The sequence below is a fragment of the Delphinapterus leucas genome, chromosome 1, assembly GCF_059928025.1.
Source record: "Delphinapterus leucas isolate spDelLeu-1000000601 "Yukka" chromosome 1, BTC_Dleu_Yukka2, whole genome shotgun sequence".
In the NCBI taxonomy this organism is placed as follows: Eukaryota; Metazoa; Chordata; class Mammalia; order Artiodactyla; family Monodontidae; genus Delphinapterus; species Delphinapterus leucas.
In genome coordinates, this window is record NC_143129.1 from 114,110,027 (window position 1) to 114,136,939 (window position 26,913).

Genomic DNA, 26,913 nt, shown 5'->3' on the forward strand with positions numbered 1-26,913 from the left:
AACAGTCAAGATCAAACTAAATCCTCCTAAAGACACACTTCATCTGCCATGTGTCCTTCGATGTGAGGTGAAGAGCCCAGGAAGCTGGATGAGATCTGGACTGCTGCCGGGCTTCCCAAACTCAACGTGCAAATGAATCATCTGGGACTCTTGTTAAAACACAGATTCTGATTCAGAAGGTCTGGAGTGGGGCCCAAGTTTCTGGACTTCTAACAAGTTTCCACGTGATGGCCAGGTCAATGGGCCACACCAAGGAACACGACTTTAGCGTGTGTGGGCCCAGGACCTAGCTCTTGATTTTATCAACGTGAAGCTTGTTTCCGCAGCACCTGCAAAGGAGGCCTGAGGTCTACAGAAGCTCTTTAGCAAGGATATATTCTCATAGTCACTGCTTTTGTGATATGGAAAAAAGTATACTGAAATAGAACAATTTTTTAAAGAATATCTTATAAGCTACCACAATATATAAAAAAGAATGGGGGATGGGAGCAGAATGACCCTGGTACTCAGTCTTCTCCATCTACCCACACACAGTGATGCCGGAAGCACGTCAGAACCAAAGCATGCCAAGAAACACAGTATAAAAAGTAACAAAATAAGTAAAAGGGTTATGCCTCCAGGTGGACTCAGGGAACAGAACAGAACAAGGCATGAATCTTCTACTGCTGTCACCAAACTCAAACTCTCTTGTTTATAGAATCAGCATTTTAGAGGTGAAAGGGCCAAGGATATCCTGTACTCGTTATTTTACAGATAAAGAAACTGAAGCCCAAGAACCGTATACCTCAGATTTTGGTCCAATCATCCTTCTATACCACTGGCTAATTTCTTTAATCTATTATTGTCCAATTTAAACAAGGGAGGGGGGAGCCAGAAGGATTTGAAAGAAGAGCAGACAGATACCGTTTGTACTATAATTCTGATCAACAAACTTGGACACTGAGAGTTTCAGGCTTTATGCACTGCTCAGGAAAACCCCTGAGATCCAGTCATTCAAAACTCCTCAACCTCTAAGATCTCAAAGCTCTGTTGATATATCTCTCTCAATTGTTTATTTTCCTCATTACATTCATTATAATCTCAACTTCCAATCCGCCCTGCTCACTACTCCCATATTGCTCATACTGAATAACCCTTTTTCAACAATGGCCGCTGACTTACTCTTGCCTTTTTATTATCTTGGGTAACCTCAGGGGTTGAACACTGCTGGTCAAAACTAAGAGACCCAGACTAAATGCCTCTGTAGGACTTTGAATTTTATTTTACTAGATTAATTCTGACATAAATTCAGGTGGGTTATTATTGCGTTTAAATTCTCTACACTATATTATTGCTAAGTCTCCAAAACCCACAGAATCTTTCTCTAATCTCCAGCTAAGAGAATACTGAAGGCTACGTACTTAATGTATATGTATATGTATGTTTTTTCTTTCATCTCATCAACATTTAACTCAGGCAATCTGCTGAAGTCTCATTAATAAAGCTGTGGCTGATTTACAATTTGCAATAAATCAAAAGATGCTGAGCTGAGATTTACTTCACAGGAAAGAAAAAAGTGCTAAGCAAACAAATGTTGTCAATAAGGTTAAAGTGGTGGTTCACACGAATCTGGACAATGGTCTGAGCATTTAGAAGTGTCACTTACATACAACTGAAATTCTACACCATCCTAATCTCCTCTTCAAAAGTGATCTGCAAGGACATAACGATCTAATTAATCCTCTTTGAAGAACAGTATTTTTTTAACATTTTCCTTTCAAAGTATTAATTTAGCCACTTCTCCTTTTAGCCATGTTTAATATCTATCCTCTTAGTTCTCCAGAGTTTTCCCTACCCTCCTCTCTCTTCATCTTCACTTGTTCCCTTTCACCAGTCTAGCTGCAGCTCCTGCCCTGTCATTTTCTGCCTTCTCGCCTCTTCTGTACCACTTGTCTCTCCGTGTTTCTTCTGGTTTTCCTCTACAGTGGCGCATTCTGCCCAAGACCTTGAGATAAAGCTCTGGAATAGAGAGGAGTAGGGGAAAATGCAGGTCAGGTGAGCAAGCTTTTACTCAGTTCATTTTATAGATTCTTACTGACTATGATACTTGGCACTAATGAACGATAAAGTGAGAGGCAAAAAGGAACAAAGCTAGTAGTATCAAATGAGGTTGAGTCTGAAGACACCGAAAACTCTTGGGGAAAAGAAATAAAGTCACCATAGTGACCTTACCCAAAGAGAATTTCCATACTCTGATTGCAAAAGGCTATCAAGAAGATGTTTCAGAAGTAGTAGTTAGATATAGTACAGGAAGAGAGATGTTTTTATGGCTAGCCTGGAGCAGATTCTAAACTGTGATTTTTGTCAGATTTTATAACTCAAGCAGAGTCAGGCTAGCAAGTAATCACAAGATGCCTTTAGGGAAAACACAAGCAACAACGTAGGGAGTGGTGTTGTGATTTATTTGCTAGTCGAACCAGACCTGAACCAGTGCTGTAAGAAAAGCTGAGAAAGCACCATTGCACTAACACTATCTAGACTTATATTCTTAATGAGATTAATCTCAACATTATGATTATCTGTGATCACAAAAGAACTTGTTTTCATTATCTAAGAGTAGGAATGTCATCCCGAACACCCTGGCCAAATTCCAACTTTGTAATTACTACCTATTGAGTGAACACTGCTATTAACTTGGGTAATTATACATACCAACCTCCTACTCATGCATATACTTAAAGTAAACATTCATTGTACAGCTGTGGGTAGTTTTATGAGACTACATTAGACAGAAAGTTTTCTACACAAAGAGAAAAACTGAGGAATGGTTGGATAAAATATAAGAAAGGTTCAGCAGCAATAGAACATAATATACTATCTTCACTGAAATTCAGAACTGTATTGTTCAATCACTTTTTTTTTTTTGTGGGAGGGGGCGTATGTGTCCCAAATCACCTGAGGTAAGGAGAGGTCATGCTCATACTGCTATCAATCAGAGGGGCTACCTCTGCCAGCAGTTATCATCACGGCATCATGCTCAGCTAAGAACTGCCTTCAGAATCTAAATGGGTTCATTTGTTCATTCATTCATTCAACAAAAAATTTATGTATCTACTATGTCTCAGGCACGGTTCTAAGCACAGGGATACAAGGTGAACAAGGCAAGGTTCCTGCCCTTAAGGAGCTTAAATTATAATAGAGAAAAAGACAGTAAACAAATAAATCAATAAGTAATAGGAAAGATATTGAAAGAATGATGGTACACAGTACGTTGGAAGAGGTATTTAATATATAGGATGGCCAAGTAAGGTTTTGCTATGAAGAGGTCATTAAGCTGAAACCTTAAATGGATAACACGAAGCCAATTGTGAGAAGCCAGAAGTGCGTTCTAAGAGGAAATAAGTATAGTGGCCTTGAAGCAGGAAAGGCTTGGTGCATTCAGAGAACCAAAAGGCCAGTGTGGCTAGTAAATGAGAGGTTGAAGCGAGGAACCATGGACAAGGGCTTGATTAAGAAGGACCTGTTGGCCTAGATAAGGAATTTGGATTTTCTTGTGGAGGTAGGAATACGAATCTAAAGATAAGTAACTCACCATCCTGTGAAGATTATAATATGCATCTTCCCATCACTTCACTGAGAATCCTATTCTAGATCTTTGCTACTCAAACTTTGGTTCAAGGACCAGAAGCATCAGTTTCGGCATTAACAGGAAGCCTTTTAGAGATTCAGAATATCAGGCTTTATCTTAGTCCTTCTGAATAGGAATCTGTATTTTAACTGGTGTTCAGTATACACATTATAGGTTGAGAGGCATTCATCTAAAGAGTTGTTCTGAAAAATCAGTATCTGCAACTAATATCAAACCATATGCGCTACTGCAAATGACCAGAAGTTGGTTTAACAGTAAGTTAAAAAGAAAAAAAAAATTACTACACTGTTCTACAGAGAATGCAAATTCTGGATACTTCCAGTTTCTTAGAAAGATCTTAAATATGATCAGACCTAAATATGTGAGAGCAGAAAAGAATTAAGAAAGATCATAAAAGATGCTGCCACTTCACCTATTTGGCATAGTTACTTTAAAGACAAGATGTTCTGTATTACAGAGATATTTTGTGATAGCAGAGTAAACTTCATTTTCCAACTAGAAGAGCTGATTACCTGTCTCCTGCCAATTCCTGTCTATTAACGGAGTAAAGCCCAAATCTCAAAAATATAACTTTCATGACTGAGTCCACCTCATTCTTATCACTTAGTCTTCTCATGCCTTATATTCTCAAATGTTTATCTTCTAATCTCCTTGTTCTAACTGTTCCTCAAACTTCTTAATTTTGAAAAATTCCTAAACTACGGAAAAGTTGAAAGAATAGTGGTCAACATCTGTACACTCTTCACCAAGGGTAACTGTTAACGTTTTGTCACTTCTGTTTATCTTCTTCTTTCCCCCTTTTTCTCTGTGCACACGCACACTTATTTGTTTCTGAATCGAAGTAGCAGACGTTTTTGATCAAGGATCCAATCATGGGTCACAAAATACATTTGGTTTTCATGTCTCTTTAGTCTCCTCTAGTCCATCTCCCCCCACCCCTTTTTTTTGGTTGTCATAACATTGACACTTTAGATGAGTTCAGGACAGTTGTTCTAGAGAATGTTCTACAATATGGATTTGCCTGTTTTCTCAAGATGAGGTCCAGGTTAAACATTTTGGTGAGAACACCATAAACTGATGTTGTCTTTGAATAGTCCTCATAGTTCCTGCGATTATGTTTTACATTCCGTAGTAAATTATAAATAAGCTCCTTGAAAGACACAGCCTTGCTTTTTATTTCTTTGGTAATTCCTCAAAGAATGTAGAATAATCTCTGTATACATTACATACGCAATAAATAAATGAAAACTTGCAAGCAGAGTTGAGAACTGTTTCTAAGAATACCCATAACTGTTACACATTGAATACTTTTATACCACACTAGAAACATTTGGGCTTTGCCTCTAAAATTTTTGTGAGAAATAATTAAGCATGTAAACAGTTTAGCACAGTCCCCAGTACAAAAATACATCTAGGAAAGAGCTGGGGCTAAAGGCAGATAGATATTAAGCAGACTGGACTGCTGAGGCTGGAAGGTGAAGGAATAAAGGGTGTAACCACCTATTACATCCCAAAATATTTTTATGAGTAAACTGGGCTTTAAATGGAAGAATGGGACAACAGCAGATTTAATAAAAATCTCATCTTTTAAGTCTCACTTGAGTTAGACACTGATTAGAAACTATTTCTCAGAGAAGAAAGAAGAGCAAAATAGGTCATTTATTAATTCCTATATAAATAATAGGGCAGTTGAGAACAGTTCACAAGGACAATAAAAATATGGTATTAAAATCAAGTGTGTTATACAAGATGGGGTTCAGGGGATATTTTTTAAATTATTTTCAAGGCATCTAGTAATTCAAAACTTCACATCTAAATGAAGCTTACTAGAGTGAAAGTGAAATTAAAACACTATCTAATATGTCATGCAAAGGGAAGGGAAGCGATACCTATGACTTGTTTGAAGAACTGCTTCTACACAGAACAAGACACCAGTAAGTAATTTAGATATGGTATATTAGAGAACATTTGGTATATAAGCTATTCCTAATTAAGACCAGGTGTTAAACTACCAGCTGACATTTTGAAGTATGCCAGCTAGTGATTAAGACTATTCTTCTACTCCGCCCAAACATGTTTTAAGTGTTGTTCATTATGTAATCCAGTTGCCTTTAAGACAGTGTTTACGCTTCTCTTTTGCTGCATATATTTACACACACACACACACACACACACAAACACACACGACAAGCTATTGAAAGAAACACAGAAGTTTTATCTCATCCAAATGCAACCGGGGAAATGTACCACTACATGATGCCTATAAATGTCTTATGTGGTGAGCTTCTGTAGATTTATATTTCATGAGGAAAAAAAAAAAAAGGTCAACGTCATTTTCAGAAATCTCATAGCTGCCAGACAACTTTGTAATGCTGGACAGAAAATCTGGACACAAATTCTAAAAATCTGAACAAACAAGCTGACTTTATTTTTCTAAACAATACTACTGAAGAAATCTAAAATTATTATGTGAGTGCTAAGAAATGTTCCTTTTAAACCAAGATATATTCTGAAAAGCAATCATGCAAATACACTTAAAATCTACTACACACTGTATAAAACCTGATGATTTAAGATACTTGCCCTTGAGATATACAATATTACATAATGAATAGTTTTTATGACCCACTTAGCTAAATAAGCTCATGTTTCTTCTCATTTACAGAAGAGTTATTTGATTTGGCTGATGAATGTAGATTTTTGGTTTTATAAAAAAAGAGTAATTAGGGATAATTCAGAGAGCCAAGAATTACATGGGCAGATGATATGCCATATACAATTAGCCTTTACAAATAGCCCTCTAGCAAGAAAGTGATCCTAACCTTGTGTATCAATGTTATTCTCTTGTTTCAGTGTGAGGATTATAGGTATGCTAAATTGTGGGATAACAATCAATTCTGTGACAGTAAAACAGGTTCAGCTATCTTCAGTCAAACAGATAAACACATTCTAACTATATGACTATCACAAATACCTTTCTAATAAGTTACCTCAATAAGGTATTTGATCCTACATAGTATTTTCAAATATTATCTTTTCGTCTCATGGGGCCCAATTCCCATTCCCTTCAGTATTTGTAGAGAGAACTTTATAATTATAGTCAGAACTCCAGGTGTGAAGAAAATATCTGAAACTATTGCTAAAGAGGGGAGTCAATTTCATTTCATGATAACTTGCTCCACTTTTCTTAAAACCATTTCATAAAATTATCTATCTACCTGTTTATCTAAAGATTCTTAACAACCTGAAAGGCAAGATTATGTTAAAATTATAAGCCGCAATCCCTGTTTGTCAGGAGTTTATAGCTAATACTTACAAAAATTATAGTAAAGATAAGATGAAATGCAGGAGTCTAGTCACAAAACTGAACCATACAGAATATAGGTATTCATCAAATAAAGATTTCTCAATCATAAGTGGAGACAATATAATTATTTTTATTGCAGGGCATCTGCTAAAAATATTTCACATTTTTAAAAGGATACCATACTGAAGAGCATCAATATTCTCTTCAAAAATTCAAGAATGTGAAGAATGTAAAATTATAGGTAAGTTCGGTTGGTCCTTTCCCCCAAGAAACTTACAATCCACGGGGCTCAGCATATATATCCCTTAAAATGCTTTATCTCCTTGAGATACAAAATTTGAGTTAGGAAGTGTCAGAAAACATTATGCATCCCCTACGTGGTATTTACCTGATCTTGCAGTGACATTACTGGATTATTTTTGGTAGTGTTGATGTGAAGAACATGGTATTTATTCTTTGCACATAGGTCATAGGCAATATTGGTAAAAGAGGTGCTTGCAGTTTTGGGGACTCTGTTATAAATGATCACCATGTCTTCTTCCTCATCTAAAGCTGCATCTTGCCGAGGGCCATCCATCGTATGTCGCTGCTCAATCTCTCGAACTTCATGTCTTGCAATAGCCCTTTCTGCAAAGAAAAACAGATTATGAACTTAGTATTAAAAGACACTATAAGGGGGCTTCCCTGGTGGCGCAGTGGTTGAGAGCCCGCCTGCCGATGCAGGGGACGCGGGTTCGTGCCCCGGTCCGGGAGGATCCCACGTGCCGCGGAGCGGCTGGCCCCTTGGCCCGTGGCCGCTGAGCCTGTGCGTCTGGAGCCTGTGCTCCGCAATGGGAGGGGCCACAGCGGTGAGAGGCCTGCGTACCGCAAAAACAAACAAACAAAAAAAGACACTATAAGGAAGTTGTAAACACTGAAAATAATTTCCTAGTCCTGGGACATAGTTTTCCTATTCAAGAACTGGGTTAAGAGCAGCTGAAAAAATGTTTTGAGGGCCAAAAGTTCAGAATTACCTCTGAAGGATAATACATATGCATAGGAAGAATGAAAGAATAAAGTCATCAAGTTTAGAACTCCACAGACCAGAGAGTTCTTCAGTGTAGTTCAAAAGACACTTTTCATTCCAATAGAATTTCTACAGCCTGAACTAAGTTTCAAACACATAAAGACAGACTGAATAGAATACTAAACTTCACAGTAAAAAATACACTTAGAAAATAAATTACTTATAATTTAGGCAATGATTTTGAAATTTATTACTTAGGATGTAGTTATCGCCTGCTTTATCAAAATGTAGCAGGGCAGTGATTATAAATGAAACGACACCATAATAAAACCTTTTTCTTTTTGGTATTACATTACACATAAGTCCTGGTTATGTTTATTCCTTAAATTCCATGGTTCCTCTAATTCAAATCACTGTCCACCAAGCAGTTTGAAAAGCAGTAACATTTTGCTTTCGAAATCTTCAGCTTCAAATAAAGAAAGAAAAGGGGAAGAAATGAGGGGGAAAATATAACAAGATTGCAAGTTACTTTGCACAAAGACAACTGTTCACACACAGCATGCACCCTCCTACCACCAGATCTCTGTGCAAGCTATCTTACCTGCCTTGAACTCTCATCCATTCGCCCTCAACCTCGACCATACCTAGTGAACTCCTCAAACTTCACATTGAATTTAATCATCACTTGCAAGGGAAGCAACATCTAATCTCCCTAACTAGGTCAAATCACACACACACACACACACACACACACACACACACACACAAAGTATGTGTACATACCTCATACTGCACATCTCATACATAATTGCAATTTTACATTATATTTGTGTTAGCATCTACCTACCATACTGGCGACAATTTAGTAAAGTGACATGAAAAAGCAATGTGGTATAATTACAAGAACAAGTTCAGGCTTCAAATATTGTCTGACTACGCATATTAAATTTTGGTTCAGAAGATATGGCCACTATGTTAATACAGTATGCTCTGAGCTGAGGATTCACATTCAGAAGACTTGAATTAAAGTTTCAGGCCTGCTGCTTACTAGCAGTGTGCTTTCCAAAGCAGGAAGAGAAGCACATATATGCATACAAGTGTATCCATTTTCATGGGGGAGAGTTAGTTGGGAATGTGGAGAAAAAGAGATGAGCTTAATGTTGAACATACTGTCCGGGACACACAGGAGATAAAGATAATTGGGCTCATAGGTCAAGTGCTGAGAATAAAGGTTCATGCAGAAGAAAAACATCTGGAAAAACCATAGGAATGGATGAAACTACCTAGATAATGTAGAATACATAGCATGGAAAGAGACAGTAATCTTAGAACAGAATCTTAGGAAATACCAACATTTAAGGGCCAAGAAAAAAAAGACAATGCATAGAAAAACACTAAGAATAAATAGAAAGAAAAAGAAATCTGGACAGACTTTTAAGAAACATATACCACATGTTTAGAAAGCATAATATTTTTCAAACTGACAGTACTTTGCAAATGAATCTATAATCAAGGTAATGTATGATGCTCAAGCATCTCCATAGGATGTGGAAGCTGTCTCATTAAATTCAACATGTATTTATGGAGAGCCTAAGCATATTATATTCAATAATTTTAAAGGAATTTTATCTTCCAAACAACCTCAAACTATCACCACAGTCCAAAACTATTATGGTATTATTATGTCCACACACCCTCCTTTTTCTACTAAGGGAAATAAAACAGTACTGTTGTCATTTAAGGGCTGACAGAAGTGTGAGAGGTTTCCTACAGCAGGCCAGATATACATGAAATTACCTTTACTTTTAATGGCTACACCAACAACCAACAATGCTGAATTTACTTTCACTAGTTTTTCTGAAATCAAGCATTTGGAAAAGAAACAGATTTTGTTATTTTTTTAAAAGAAGTTATTATTTAGTCTATGGATTTTTTTATTTTTTAAGGTGCTAAAACTCTAGCTGGAGCATGAAACTAGCATGTTTTTAAAATTAATCATTGTTTTTGGTTCACTATGTGTATTAAAGCATATGAACTGTATATTTCACACAATTTTAAAACATCTCTTAAATTATGAAAAGATGCAAATTCAGGTAACTACTTTCCTCATTCAAATAATACATTTACATGCATTTTCTATTTTTCAAATGTTTTTACTTTGCTTAAGCAAACAAGATAATTACTAATGTAGTGTTATGCCTAAAACTACATAAAAAGATAAAAATAGTGTGGAATATTAAGATACTTTTTGCTAGTAATATTAGTCTATAAAATCAAATCTCACTTAGTTGAAAAATAACAGTAACTACTGGTGATGGTGAACTACTATCTCTTTTCTCCTGTGACAATACTTAAAACCAGTAAGGATGTTTGCAATATGGCCATTTTCTTTACTTAGTAAGTACTCAATAGTTCCTTTTTTTTTTTTTTTTTTAATCAAAGAAGCTCTGCACCTAGTTAGTATAATTTCTGAGACTCTCTTAAATCAGTGGGGAAGCTTTATTAGTTACAGCACATTTGGAGTACACTTAGATAATGCAGGCAGCATATTTAAAATACTAAAGATGCATTTTGAAGTAATGCTTTTTTCATGTTTGAGTAGTGAATTATAGAGAATCTGCTATGCAAGTTATTTCAGAACTACCACAAAATGTACAGCCTGCAAATAACATGGAGTGCAATCTGAGTCACGATATTACAGGCAGGCCAAGCACAACTGGCACTAATATTCCAAACACTGAAGATGGACACTGAACTTCATGGCAATTCTAGTTCTTCTAGGCTCCTATTGAAGGTGGCATACATCTCAGTTCAGTGACCTTTCCACATGGCAGATTACCAACAAACACAAGTCTTTTAAAAGGCCATTCATAATAGCAATAATTACCTATTTCTGCATTGACAGGGCATTAAAGGCTTATTTATTGAAAGAACATAATGATCAAGCTAAGTATAAAGCACTGCATTAAATACACCAACCTAAGTCTTACAAAGGATTAAAGTCACAAGATGTAAATATTAGACTACAGAAAAAAGAAAAATAACTGGAGAAAAGATTTTTTTTTTAATTGCAACATATTCTTTGACTAGTTTTTTTTTTAACATTAAGGTCATTATTTGGGGAAACACCTTTTCTCTTTGAACATTTAAATAAATGTTCAACGTATTAAATAATTTAGAGAAATGTTTTGTATTCTGTACAAATTAAAGGACCCATGAATATAATCTTCTGCCCCCACCAAAGCTCAATTGTGCAATGGTCTCAGCAGAAAATAAACATTTTACAAATGTTCAAAATGTGTAGTATATCTGTATAGTGGGTAACATTTTAGGATTATAGGGATTTAAAAAAAAAAAACGCAAACGTAAAGACCAGTAAATTGCCTTGCTTTCAAATACTGAAACTTCTGCATGTTAAAGTAAAAAATATATAGTTAGATAATAGGTAAATAAATAATAAATAAAAGGCAAAGAACATTAAGAAAAAAAGACCAAATTTTTATTATCTATAATTATATAAAGAAAACATAGAAGTTGACAACAACAATATTAAGATTTCAGTAGATAATAAAGGTGGTTTGTAACAGATTTACACTACATACGTACAAAAGAACAGAGCAAAAATATTCATTAGTGGCTCATAATGATTATTTGGGTCACAGACCCCTTTGAGAATATTATGAAAACTATGGACCCTGTCTCCAGTACAGCTGACTTGTGCATTTCAGGGCTTCCTCTTAGAGCCCAAATACCAGCAGGGGGCTCCATGACCCCAGTTTAATTACTTCTAAAAAAGAAATGGCTCTTGGACAGTAAGGCCTGATAGTAAACTGCCTAGAGGCATTAGTATGTATATTGAAAAAAGAGGTTACTCACAAGTAAGAATTGCAGGCAAAGAGAAATCATCGAGGAAATTGGCAGCATCTACTGAAAAAATGTCTATGGGGAGGGTGCCTTGGCACAAAACTTGACCTGATAGGACTCCCTGGCAAGTGTGCCTATTGCAGAGCTAGATAATTTGGGCTCTAAGAGCTTGGAGCCATCAAATATCTGAATTAAAGTGGATCCTTAGCACTTTCTAGGGATAAATCCTGAGTTGTGTAAATCCCCAAATACTGTTCTGAAGTATAATTTATTCCCCATAAACTGTGTTTATAATGAGAAGTAGGAAGCAACAAAGTTGCACCAGAAGAAAGCTATTATAAGGTTAACTGATTCCTTTTGCAGGACCACTTACTGTGAATGTACTGTCTAGCCAGACACTATCTGATCCTCATGGAAGTAGCACTTTGTAATCATTATGAATTAAATAAATTGGTTGTCTGATTATATACATCACTTTTTTTTTTTTTTTTTTTTTTTTTTTTTTGCGGTACACGGGCCTCTCACTGTGTGGCCTCTCCTGTTGCGGAGCACAGGCTCCTCAGTGGCCATGGCTCACGGGCCGAGCCGCTCCGCGGCATGTGGGATCCTCCCGGACCTGGGCACGAACCCGTGTCCCCTGCATCGGCAGGCGGACTCTCAACCACTGCGCCACCAGGGAAGCCCCATCACTTTCTTATGAATATTTTTAGCCTGAGTCAGTCTCCTTGAAGTCAATTACCATGGGGACTAACAAAATAAATTTCTATATGGATGACTAAAGGCTGGACTCCCAACACTGGCAAATGCTTTCTTGTGTGGTTTCCAGGCAGTCAGCAAGGGTGCATGTGTTATCATTAAAACTTATAAGTATGTTTAAGTGGATCATCCTATAAAAAGGAGTGGAGAGCACCTTCCACTTCAAGGAAGATAGTGTAAACCTATGTTTTGCTATTCCTCCCATGAAGTACAACTAAAAACCCTGGACATTATATATAAGACAAACATAAGACTTAAAAGCTGGAGAGAAGAAAACAGACTACTTAGGGCCCTTGGGGCCCAAAGAATGACACAGTGGTGAGTTCCCTAAGTTTTCTTTAGCCTCATATATCCCAGACTTGGAGCAGTTAGAAGCGAGCAACCGAGGAGCAGGCATAGACAAAAAGAAACCCAACAAAAGCCTGCTCTCTCTTGCCAAAGCACCAAGAGACAGCATAAGACAGAAGACAGCAAGAGACAGTAAGTCAGAAAACTTTAGATAATAATCACTCTACTTTAGTCAAACTCCACAGAAAAAGACTGTGGTCCCACTTCCATTTGCACTGGCCCAGTGGGTAGCCTAGACTTCCACCCTCACAAGGGTGTGATCAGATGCCCAATATCCCTGATGGAGTGGTGCCAGGGAAGACCAAGTAGGGAGCCAGGACTTTCATCCCAGGCAGCGGGTAACAAGGCACGTCTGCAGTGTCAGGGAAGACCAAGCAAGGAATCAGAAAGCCTGCCTCCACATGGCAGTGATGAGAGGCCCCCACCCCTCCCCACTTGGTGGTGTCAGAGGAGACCTAGTGGAGAATCAGGACTTTCACCATCCCCCAGCATAAGGAGGCCACTCTCATGCCTGCCTAGCGGTAACAATGAGCTCACCAGGTGTTGATGGAGGCCAACAAGGGAACCTGGACTTCTATCACCACTTGGCAGTAACAAAGCAGCACCCCTTCCCTTGCCAGAGCAGTACTGGAAAAAGTCAACTAGAACAGAAGGTTTAAATAAAATTCAGGGTCTCCACAGATATAGAGAACAAACTAGTGGTTACCAGTGGAGAGAGGGAAAGGGGGACGGGCAATATAGGGGTAAGGGGGAAAAAAGAGTTCTTATGGGATTATATGAAATCATGTGTGTGAAACTTTTGAAAACCATAAAGCACTACAGAATTTAAAGAATCTTTCATTCAATTTAAAAGAAAAAAAAGATCCAGAGTCTCACAACATAATATAAAAACATCCAGGTTTCAATCAAACTGTACTCAACATATCAAGATCCAAGAGGATCTCAAACTCAATGAATAGAGATAATCAAGAAATGACAATATCAAGGATACAGAGATGTTAGAATTATCAAAGATTTAAAGCAGTCATGATAAAAATGCTTTCATGAACAATTACAAATAAGCTTGAGCCAAATGAAAAAATAGAAACCCTCAGCAAATAAGCTCATTAATGAAATAGAATACATAAAGAAGAGCTAAACAGAAATTTTAGAACTCAAAAACAAAATAATCAAGATGAAAAGCTCAGTGAATAGGATCAATAGTAGAATGGAAAGGAAGGAGAGAAACTTAGTGAACTGGAACATGGAATAAAAGAAATTACCCAATCAGAATAACAAAGAGAGAATATACCGGGAGGAAAAAAAGCAACAGAGCCTTGGGGAACTGTGGGATATAACAAAGGATCTAACATTGGTGTCACAGAGTCTTGGAAGGAAAGGGGAAAGAAAGCAGGGCTGAAAGAGTTCTCAAAGAAATCGTGGCTGCAAACTTGACATTTGACAAGAGACATAAAGATTTAAGATTCTGAACAAACTCCAAATGACATAAACCAAAGACATCCATGGCAAGATACATCATAATTAAGCTTCTGAAAACGAAAAATAAAGAAAAAATCTTGAAATCAGCCAGAGAAAATGAAGCCTACTATAGAAAAAACTGGAATAACAGCAGATTTCTCATCAGAAGTCATGGAGCCAGAACGAAGTGGCACAACGTTTTTCAAGTGGTGAAATAAAAGAATCCTATACCCAAAGAAAATCACCTTCAAGAATGAAGGGGAAAATAAGATATTCTTATACAAAAGAAAGCTATAGTAATTTACTGCCACTAGATCTACCCTAAGATTGATTAAAGGAAGTTCTCTAGACAGAAAAAAAAAAAAAAAAAAAAAAAAGACAAAAGAAGAAATCTTAAAACACCAGAAAAAAAAAAAAAGAATAAACACATGGGTAAATACAATAAACTTTCCTTCCCTTCAAGTTTTCAAAAATATGTTTGACAGACAAAGCAAAAATTATAACATGATGTGATATGATTTTAAATGTATGCAGAGTAAATATTTAATACAATTATACCGTAAGTGGCAGATAGTAATGGGATGTAAATGAAAGTAAAGTTTCTGTACTTTACTTGAATTGGTAAACTGATGACACCAGTAAACTGTGACAAGTGATATTTATATGATGTAATACATAAAGCAACCATAAAAAAAGCTATACAAAGACATTAAACTCAAAAACACTATGGATAAATCAAAAGGTAATTTTTAATAAATATAAAAGTAATTCACAGGAATGCAGAAAAAAGAAAAGAGAAAAACAGAAAACAAAAGAAGTGTCAAGGGAAATTAAAAAATACATTGAAGTGAATGAAAATGAAAATAAAGCAAGAGGAATTCCCAAGATGGCAGAGTACAAAGACCCTGAGCTTACCTCCCCTCATGAGCCCATCCAAATTACAACTATTTACAGAACAACTATTGATGAAAAAGACCGGAACCTACCAGAAAAGATCTTCTACAACTAAAGGTATAAAGAAGGAACCAAAATGAGATGGACAGGAGAGGTGGAGTTGTGGTATAGTCAAGGCCCATACCCTTGGGTTGGGTGACCCACAAATGGGAGAATTATTACAACTGCAGAGGTTATCCCCAAGGAATGAGGGGTCTGAGCCCCACAATGGGCTTTGCAGCCCAGGGTTCCTGTACCAGGAAGATGAGCCCCCAGAGTATCTGGTTTTTAAGACCAGTGGTGCTTACTTTCCGGAGACCCAGAGGACTGTGGGAAATAGAGACTCCACTCTGAAAGGACACATACAAAATCTCACCTGCTCCGGGACCCAGGGCAGAAGCAGTAAATTGAAAGGAACCTGGGTCAGACCCACCTGCTGATCTTGGAGAGTCTCCCAGAGAGACAGGAGGCAACTGGAGATCACCCTGGGGCAAAGACACTGGTGGCAGCCATTTTTTGGGAGCTTGTTCTACCATGTGGACACTGGTGTTAATAAGAGCCATTCTGGAATCCTCCCTCTAGCTTATTAATGTCAGGACCCAGCTCCCCCCACCCCCACCCACCAGTACTGGGACTCCTCAGGCCAAGCAACTAACTAGGTGGGGACACAGCCCCACCCACCAGCAGACAGGGTACCTTAACACCCCTGAGCCCACAGCAGCCCCTGGACACGGCCCTACCCACCAGAGGTCCCAGGACCCAGCTGCACACACCAGTGTGCAGGCACTAGACCCAGAACTCCCAGAGCCCTGCAGCCAGAGACACAGGAACCCAGCTCTGCCCACCAGTAGGCAGACAATAGCCCCAGAATCCCCTGAGACTCAGCCCCACCCACCAGCGAGCCCACTCTAGCCACTAGACCCACCTCATTTATCCTTCTTAAACTATCCCAAGAAACTGCAGAGGAAGGAATGCTTCCAAACTCATTCTATGAGGCCAACATCACCCTGATACCAAAACCAGACAAATATACCACAAAAAAAGAAAATTATAGGCCAATATCACTGATGAACATAGATGCAAAAATCCTCAACAAAATATTGGCAAGCTGAATACAAAAATACATTAAAAGGATCATACATCATGATCAAATGGAATTTATATCAGGGATGCAAGGAAGGTTCAATAGCCACAAATCAATTAATGTGATACACAACATTAACAAATTGAAGAACAAAAACCATCTGATGATCTCAATAGATGCAGGAAAAGCTTTTGACAAAATTCAACATCCATTTATGATTAAAAAAACTCTCCAGAAAGTAGATATAGATGGAACATACCTCAACATAATAAAGGCCATATATGATAAGCCCAAAACTAACATCATATGCAACAGTGAAAAGCTGAAAACATTTCCTCTAACAGGAACAAGGCAAGGATGCCCAGTCTCTGCACTTTTATTCAACATTGTGTTGAAAGTCCTAGCCACAGCAACCAGACAAGAAAAAGAAATAAAATGAATCTAAATTGGAAAGGAAAAAATAACACTGTCACTCATTGCAGATGACATGATACTATACATAGAAAATCCTAAAGATGCTACCAAAAAACTACTTGAGCTCATTAATGAATTCAGTAAAGTTGCAGAATACAAAATTAATATACAGAAATCTGTTGCATTTCTATACAACAACGAACTATCAGAAAGAAAAATTTAAAGAAACAATCCCACTTACAAGTACATTGAAAAGAATAAAATACTTAGGAATAACCTTATATAAGGAGGTAAAAGACCTGTGACCCCATGTGCAAAGACTTTTCTAGACCCTTGTAGATACATGTTTTACATATACATTATGTTTGGGCATTAATTATACACTGATTATTAACATTAATGAAAATGTATTACAAAATAGAAATAAAATTTTCTTTCCAAATTTCATCTCACTAATGAATTATTACTAAAAATATATTGGTTAATGCTCTTAAGAGGATCTATTAGGTTAAGAATATTAAAGTAGCTGTTAAATATCCCATTGATCCAATAACCACCAATATAATTCTTTTCTTTTTATTTCTAAGGTTACTAAATTAAAGGAATATGCATTATATTTTACTTAATATACTTTTCAAACTTGATTACAGTTTTGTACAGTTATTACACAAATTTTAAAACATGAAATTCTTATAACAGCCTTCCTTTATTACCAATCTGAGAAATGTATTCATCAGCTATATGAAATAATAATATTGCTAATAGCTAACACTGAGTTCTGTGTATTTTAGATGTATCATCTATTATATGCATGCTCTGTGTTCAGCGTTTTATATGCATTATCTCAAGTCTTGATTTTTTTTTTTTTTTTTTTTTTTTTTTTTTGTGGTACGCGGGCCCCTCACCGCTGTGGCCTCTCCCGTTGCGGAGCACAGGCTCTGGACGCGCAGGCTCAGCGGCCATGGCTCACGGGCCCAGCCGCTCTGCGGCATGTGGGATCTTCCCGGACCGGGGCACGAACCCGTGTTTCCTGCATCGGCAGGCGGACTCTCAACCACTGCGCCACCAGGGAAGCCCTCAAGTCTTGATTTTTAAAACAACCTTAAGAGGCACTATTATTATTCTCATCTAAATGAGGAAACTGAGTCTCAAAGAAGTTAAATGATCACCAGCTGAATACTAAGGTGAGGATACTGTCCAAGGTCAATCTGACTCCAGAGCCTGTGCTCCACATTATACTTGTCATCTGAGATTTAGTCCACTTCTATATGAGGAAGGAGTAGAGCTGCACAGTTAAATACGGCATGATGATATTATAGAAGTACCTTTTTTTTTTTGCAAGGACCTGTTTTTAAAATACAGAACATTATAGTTAAAAATCATACGTGAGCTGACTTTAAGACTTCATTCTTTACATGTCTCAATCACTTAAAATGAATACTCTGATAGAAAATGGGGATTCCAACCAATATACGTTTCCCTTGTCTCAGGCTTTACCAAGATAAGACATCTCAAAACATCCCTCACACCTTTTTTATCAATACATACTTCTCAAGTAATCTATTCATATTTTAAATTTCCATCTTATACAAAATCAAACAAATGCCATTGTAATAAATGCCATAACAGAGAACAAAACACTTTTGAAACCAAGAATTGGGGTAAAAAACTTATGGAGAAAGATACACTGGATAAACTGAGCCTTGAAAAGATGGGGCTGGGTTTCAAAATATGGAGATGGGTCATTGGGGAAGCCATGAAAGCCTGCAGAGTGACTAAGCTGATAAATAACAAATACACTAGTATAATTTGATTATAAAATTATTTAACAACAGTAGTGTGAAACAGCTAAAAAAATCTATGACAATTGTAGCTATACTGATAAGCATATAATTACCATAGTAATAACTGTTCCACTTATTGAGCCTTTATTATGGGCCAGAAGCAATGCTTATTAAATGAAATATATTATTTCATTTAATTCCCAGAGTAACCCTATACCTATTACCTATACCTATACCTATTACCTTAAGGTAATAATATGGAAATGTAGACTCAGATTAGTTACAGAGTTTTTAGGAACAAAGTCAGAATCCAAATCGTCAATCTGATACCAAAATGTATATTCCTAACCAAAACATAGTAATTACTGTTTTAAACCACTGGAAGGCACAGTTCCTAGGAAATCTATATTTGTCACACAGGGAATATTATGTATCATTTCTGGCATACACACAGAATACATTCAGAATGGGAATGAGCTGGATGGACCATGCCACACAAAGAACTGCTTTAAAAAACCCAGTGAGTGCACTTAGCTAGAGGAGAAATTCCATAAAAGTACTAAAAGTTATCTTGAAATATTTGAAAAGTTATTGTGAAAAGAAGGCACCCTTTCTACAGAATTACTCCAGAAGACAAGATAGACTATGGCTCAAGAGAGAATGGGCTTTTAAATAATTAGTAGTGCGAAGAAAAGATATATGCAGTTTAGGGGGAGGTAAGCTATCAGTCTCTACATAGATACTCATCTAGAGGCTGCATGAGGACCCACCAAAAGATGATGTAGAAAGGATTTCTGCACTGATGAGAGCTGAAGCCACAGGACCTCTGGGGTCAGTTACCACTAGGTAAATTCTGTAAAGCTATGATATCAATTTCTCTGCTAGCGTATAGATTGTTTTGAAAGATTCTCTCCACCTAGCCTCTAACAATGTAGGAAAGAGCAGAAATAAAGACAGAAGCAGGCCAGTGACAATTAAGCAAGAACAGGGAGTGGAATGCTTACATACTCTTCCCATAATCCTGTCTTATTCAGTGACACACAGGTATATCTTGTTTACCTTGAGAAAGACAAAGAATATATCTCTTATGATTACAGCAAAAATTCAAATAATGAGCAGATTCATACTGTACTATGTAGCTTTAAGTAATGAGAACGTTGTGATAATTTATAGTGAAGTTCTTCACACTGGATTCATTAACTAATTCCATAAACACTTACTGAGAATCTATTAAGTTATAGTTATTGCACCATGTCCTGGAGATAAGCCTAATCTTGGAGAGTTTGGTGGCATGGCATTATAATAAAATTTTATAAGATGCAGTGGAGGTCCCATAATGGGACAGTTAGGAAAGGACTCATAGAGATGACTGAGAAAGAAGGTATCTTCTGAGTAGAAAAAGAAAGTCATTCTAGGCAGAGGGGAAAGCTTGAGCAAAACCCTTAGAGGCATGGTGCATTTATTTATTTATTTATTATTTTTTAACATCTTTATTGGAGTATAATTGCTTTACAATAACGTGTTAGTTTCTGCTTTATAACAAAGTGAATCAGATATACATATACATATACATATATCTCCATATCTCTTCCTTCTTGAGTCTCCCTCCCTCCCACTCTCCCTATCCCACCCCTCTAGGTGGTCACAAAGCACCGAGCTATCTCCCTGTGCTTGCATGGTGCATTTAGACTCTAAAAGTGGTTCCTGATAAACTCAGAATATGAGAGAATGGGTAAGAGCAAAATAAAACATGAGGCAGACAAGTGGGTAGAGGCCAAGACACAGCGTCTTAATCATCATACTGGGATATGAACTGTATCTTGTAAGTCAGCAGTTCTCAAACTTATTAGTCTCAGAACCTCTCTCTTTATACACTTAAAAATTAGGGACTCCAAAGAGTTTTCATTCATGTGGGTTATATCTACCAATGTCATATTAGAAATGAAAACTGTAACACTTAAAAAATATTTAATTGATTCAAAAATAATAATATAATAAAACATGTTAGCATAAATGACACTTTTGTGAAAATACTATTTTCGCAAAGAAAATTTAGTAAAAAGAATGACTTTTTAACATTTTTGCATGTATTTCTAAATGTCTTGCTTAATGGAAGATAACTGGATTCTCATAACTGTTTTCCATTCAAAATGTTACCATATATTATTTGGGTTGGAGTCTATGAAGAAATCAGACTTACACAGATTTTATACAGATGCACAGTTGGAAAAAGGAATAGTTTAATAATCTTTTCAGATAAGTTTTTGACACTACACTAAAACTCAACAAGTGTTATTTCTTAAAGGCTAGTTGTAATATGATATGTAATATAAAACGATATTAGTAAACTCTTTATACATTGTTATATTGATCTACCTTGTACCGTCATTTGAAAAATACTAGTTTATGGAGTTTAGCAGATCCTCCAAATGTTAACATGTTTAATTATACAATTGCAAAAAAAAATCACATTCATTATACCATCACCAATCTCACCAAAATAGTCTTTTCAATATTGGTAACAAATACAAGTTTTCTCAGATTCTCTAATTGGCAACACATATTATCTGTTGTTTTCCTCTATGTGACATATTCACTTTGTTTATTTCTGCGAAAATGTATGCAAACTACCCAAGACTGAATAAATGGAACAGTTTATCTGTTGGCCATTCTCTCAAGTTAAAACAGCGTTCTATGTGGAAAAGTGGCTTGTTGGGCTTGCAACTCAAACACCACAAGTGCTTTTCCTCAAAACAACCGTTGTACTTTGGTTTGCAGAAGCACTTGATGTACTTTCCATTTTTTCACAGAATATTAAAAAGACATCACTAAATAGTCAAGACTTAATAAAGCTAACTGATTTGCCTGCTTTATAAAGGGCATTCTCATATGAAAATAGTGTTTTTGTTTTCTTTTGCTTTTTGGTAACTGTTAGTGCAAGGTGGTAAAGTATATAATGATACAATGATACAAATATCAGAATGGCATTAATGGAGAATGAGGTACTGGGCGAACATATGGGATCAAGACCAAGTGAAAAACAGATTATGTAACTCTGATTCCATATACATCCACAGGTTCGTTGTGAGGGAAACTTGGATTATCAGTTTTCGGACATAGTGAGTTTTAAGATGCCTGTGGAACATCCAGGTAGTAATATATAAGTTGCTGAAGACATACATCTCAGGAAGAAGTCCTGAACTAAAGATAGAAATTTAGGAATCATAACACAAAGGCAGCAGCTAATGTCAAAGGAGTGAATGAAATCATGAAGGCAAGCTACAGAGTTAAAAATCGAGAACATCGAAACAGGATTTTGAGACCACCATCCTTTGATCTAAAGATCTCTTTTACCTATAATACATGTGCAATAGAACCAAAAACAATTCTGCAATACACTGCAAGATCATGAACTTACCTACTCATGAACATTTTAGGTGTTGTTTTTGGCCACATTGTCCATTTTTAAATACCCATATTTAGTACACTTCAACATGTAAAGCAGTTGTAAGACATATATCCTTCCTTCACATCTTACTGATATGCCTTTGGAATGCTTTTTTTTTAAGTTAATTTTTATTGGAGTATAGTTGATTTACAATGTTGTGTCAGTTTCAGGTATACAGCAAAGTGAATCATTTATACATATACATGTATCTACTCTTTTTTAGATTCTTTTCCCATATAGATCATTACAGAGTATTGAGTAGAATTCCCTGTACTATACGGTAGGTTTTACTAAGCTATCTATTTTATATATAGTAGTGTGTATATGTTAATCCCAGTTTCCCAATTTATCCCTCTCCCGCTTTCCCCCTTTGGAATGCTTCTTGAGAGCTTGATGAGTTTTGTAATTTACAAAGCACATATTTGAGCCTTACTACTATAGAATACATTTAACTAAAATAAATCTGTGCTAGAATTCTTTTTTCAAGTAAAAATGAAGATGTGTTAATGTAGAAGATGTGAAGAAGGTAGAAGGTTATTCACAGAAGAGATTTAAAAATTGTTCTTAAAATGTAAACACCAGAGGAAAAATACAGGACTAATACAGGACTAAAAAAAAAAGGACTCATTATACATAAGCTTTGTAATCCAGCTAAGCATTAATTTTGATATTAAACTGGCAGGAAGATTCAGAGACTTCCTCAACTTTTAGCAGAGGTTCAAACTGCCATTAAAATAGATGTGCTTTGATTGTTGAAATAAATACCATACCAAAAAGATTAAAGCATTTTCAAAATCAAAAAAGAAATGCCAATATTGTCTGCAAAGCTGAATTATTTTCACACTTCAACAACTGCACCTAGTGCTCCATTGACTAGTAAGCAAAAAGAATATGGAGTAACTATGAATCAACTCCAGCTGGGTTTGGAGATCATTAACTAAAACCTATGCAGCAGCTGTTTGAAAATGAGAATTAGTGATGCTGAAAACTTGCCATTACTTAACTGGAGCTTGACATATGCCATATTCTAGAGCAGTGGTTTTCAATTTGAGCATGCATCAGAATGACTTGCAGAGTTTGTTGAAATACAGATTCCTGACTTCCCACCTTCTCCAGTTGTTAATTCAGGGTCCAATAATTTTCTATCAAGTTCCCAGGTGATGCTGACATGATAGTCCAGGAACACTTTGAGAATGAGTATTCTAGAGAATATTTCTATTGGTTTATTAACAAGATAGGCAGAGAATATTCTCTTTTCTAGGTAACTAATTAATTAGTATCCCTATTAATTTGGAATTTACAGTAATTTTAAATATAGTTTAGATAGGTAGAAAACAATGCTACTCAATTTCTTGATATAAACTAGTTGTGAGAGGGTTCTACTCAAGACATACATTACCCTTCAACTCATGGCACTGATTCTGCTGGGCTAGGTGGGTGTGCCATTGCCTTCATGGCTCTCCACCAACCATTAGGTCTCCTAAGGGTGGCAGTTCCTCCTTCAAGGATGCTATAAGCATCATTATAGATGCACAAATGAAATGTTTAAATTGTTCTTGAGAATAAACTGTTATGAAACTCTTTGATATGCAGCATGTATTAATTCTGACTGACCTTCACTGCTTCCTACCCTTTTAGTCTGATACCATTATTTTTGGATACAACCACTAATTCAAGAACCATAGGTATTCATTTTGCAGCCATTCTACTGTGCATGAAGAAATTCTGATCAGACTACAATTTCCAGTATTAACTTGCAAAAATATTAATTAAGTTCAGGTAGAATACACATTACCCACTGTCAAGACTGAAAAAAATTTAACAGTAATTTTTGTATTTTGGAGTTTTATATCTTCTGAGAAACTGTGTTACATTATAGCTTTTTAGTTGGATTCATGCTTTTCATGGGTCTTTAAAAATTAGTTACAGGTTTTAAGATTCTAGAGAAGTTCATCTTTAAATGCCAATTTCCAAAATTCTTCTTTTTTGCATTATGTCTTAAGTAACAGGAAACAGTCATTATCCAGCATCCTGTTAACTACAATTCTTTTTTTTTCCATTTATACACTCATTTATTTATTTACTTGTTTATATAAACATCTTTATTGGAGTATAATTGCTTTACAATGTTGTGTTAGTTTCTGCTGTATTCCACGTGCCCACAGTGTAATGATGATTGGTATTCTCAGTAATGATCTGAGATACAGGACAGTTCTAGACAGTAATATCAATCGATGAAGACTAACATTTGATCACTTGGATCTTAAGTGTGTTTTACTGTATTTTAATTATGTGAAACACTGATAATCCAAGTATCGTATAGATAAAATTCTCAATTAAGTAGAACATTCTTTACCTTGCCAACAACTAAACATTTACCACACAATACTGTTAATGGTCATTTTAATATGTACTTTAAAATAAGTTATTGTAAAACAATCTGCACCTATCCCATATTAGTTTTCCAATTCACTAATGTGGGGGAGGGGCTTATTTTCCTATGCCAATAATAAAATTATTCATTATGTAAAGGTATGAGCTGATGAAATTAATGGAGATGAGGCAACACACACAAGTACTGAAAACTGTTTATTCTATAACCTTGTTAATCTATTTCAAACAGGTAACATAAATAAGTACATTCTAATTCCACACTGGGATCAGTGAAACTGTAGAAAACTGAAAAATCAAAGAAGATTTAATGTGACTTTTTTTAAATGGGGAAAGGGGGTAGCACAAGTTTTTAAAAAGCTACCTTCTTTCTCAAAAAGAATGGTGATGACCATTACCCAGCATAGAGTAGGTATGAAATTAATTTGCTTAATGAAAACAATATGGTATTACTAAATTAATGCATACAGAAGATAGAGTTCCTCACTGAGCAATCCAAGAAAGAACTATTTTAAAAAAGAAATGAATGTGTGATATGATTTGAGCCCTACTAACCTAGGAATCAGTGTCACACATGGCATGGTCAAAGCTTACCCTCAGAGTTTTTTTCCTCTAATGGTGCCAAGACTGTGTGAGAGAAGATAAGGAGCAGAGAAGCTGAAGATTAAAGGAGTCAAATAACAGGCAGAACTATGATTTCCAAGTTGAGATGAATCCAAAAGTCATAAGGAGAGTTATGTTATCTTAAAATAGATTCTAGGGACTTCCCTGGTGGTGCAGTGGTTAAGAATCTGCTTGCTAATGCAGGGGACACGGGTTCAAGCCCTGGTCCGGGAAGATCCCACATGCCGCGGAGCAACTAAGCCCGTGCACCACAACTACTGAGCCTGCGGTCTAGAGTCCGCTAGCCACAACTACTGAGACCGTGTGTCACAACTATTGAAGCCAACGCAGCTAGAGCCTGTGCTCTGCAACAAGAGAAGCCACCGCAGTGAGAAGCCCATGCACCACAACGAAGAGTAGCCCCTGCTCGTCGCAACTAGAGAAAGCCCACACGCAGCAACGAAGACCCAACGCAGCCAAAAATAAATAAATAAATACATTAAAAAAAAATTATAGGGCATAATAGATTCTGAAGGTCTGGGAAAGTACTATGAATGAGTATTTTTCAAAAACTCCCAAGGTGATATGAGTCTGAGTGACCTGAAAACTGTATCAACTGGAGACATTACAAGGCATACTAGAACAACACTGGAACCTAGCAAATACATTTTTGTTAACTCTGGTTTATGACCCTAAAGGTATCATTCTCCATTTCATACATAACTAAGATATTATGGAAGAATTCTCCATAGCATAATTTCTCATCTTTGGAGGCCACTGTATTTCTTATTGAGTTCCAGTTTGTTTCTCCATTTTGGCTTTTTTTTTTTGGTGGCTTAAGATAAACTGGAAATAATAAGTCTAAATAAAACAAAGTGGTTTTAAGGAAAATTAAAATTTAGGAACAAGGTTACCTAATGAGATATAACAATTATTCTAATTCTTAAATCCTTATTTATAATTACAAAAATTGATATTTGCACATTTAAATGTGCAACACACCCCAATGAAAAGACAGAGATTGTCAGACTGGACAAAAAAAGTAAGATTCAACTATATCCTGCCTACAAGAAACTCACTTTAAGATGACAGGAATAAATGAGCTAAAAGGATGGAAAAAATGTATCATGTTAACAAAATTCAAAAGAAAGCTAGAGTGACCATGTTAATAACAAAATGGATTTCAGAGCAAAAAATATTTCTTGGGATAAAAAAGGTTATTTCATAATAATAAAGAAGTCAATGGAATAACAATCCTAACTGTGCATCTAAGAGAGTTTCAAACCACACAAAAAACTCAAAAGAAAATAGACAAATCCACAAGTAAAATCAGTGATTTCATCATTATTCTCTCAATAACTAATTGAATACATAGCCAGAAAATCAGTAAAGATATAGAAAACTTGAACAATACTATCAACTAATTGGCCAATTGGCTTTTATAGACTAATAGAGAATACAGATACATACTCTTTTCAAGTGCACCTGAAACTTTATGCATCATAAAACAAGGCTCAATAAATCTGAAAGATTCAAATCATACAAAGTATCTGACTACACCAGAATTAAATGATCAATAACAGAAAAGACAATTTTAAAAGCCCACAAATATTTGGAATAAATAATATGCTTCAAGTAACCCACAGGACAAAGGAAAAACCTAAAAGGAAATTAGAAAAGCATTTTGAACCTAACAAAAATGAAACATACCAAAATTTGTAAGACGTACCTAAAGCAGTGCTTAGAGGAAAACTAATACCATGATATGATTATATTAGAAAAGAAGGACGGTCTAATATCAATGGATTAAGCTCCACCCTAAGAAAACAGAAAAAGAGTAAACAGAAGCAGAAATCATTGAAATGGAAAACAGAAAAACAACACAGAAA

General features: G+C 36.1%; 1 protein-coding gene and 1 long non-coding RNA gene across 6 annotated transcripts in view; one reads left to right on the top strand and one right to left on the bottom strand.

The window, feature by feature from the left end:
* The window catches only part of HS2ST1 (heparan sulfate 2-O-sulfotransferase 1), a 227,372-nt gene that overhangs the window by 67,912 nt on the left and 132,547 nt on the right, over nt 1–26,913 (bottom strand). For all 5 annotated transcript variants that reach the window (XR_016394809.1, XR_016394808.1, XM_022580914.3 and 2 more), the window contains one exon: nt 7,324–7,562. Coding sequence is in view for 3 of the 5 variants with exons in the window: in XM_022580914.3 (XP_022436622.1) it covers nt 7,324–7,562 (239 nt within the window). In the remaining 2 variants the exon portion in view is untranslated. The remainder of the gene's footprint in view (nt 1–7,323; nt 7,563–26,913) is intronic.
* Nucleotides 1–26,913, top strand: part of LOC149750713 (uncharacterized) — a 35,578-nt gene that overhangs the window by 2,029 nt on the left and 6,636 nt on the right. The window contains exon 2 of the long non-coding RNA XR_016394819.1: nt 1–26,913. This exon is cut by the window's right edge and continues 6,636 nt beyond it. This is a non-coding gene — a long non-coding RNA (uncharacterized LOC149750713).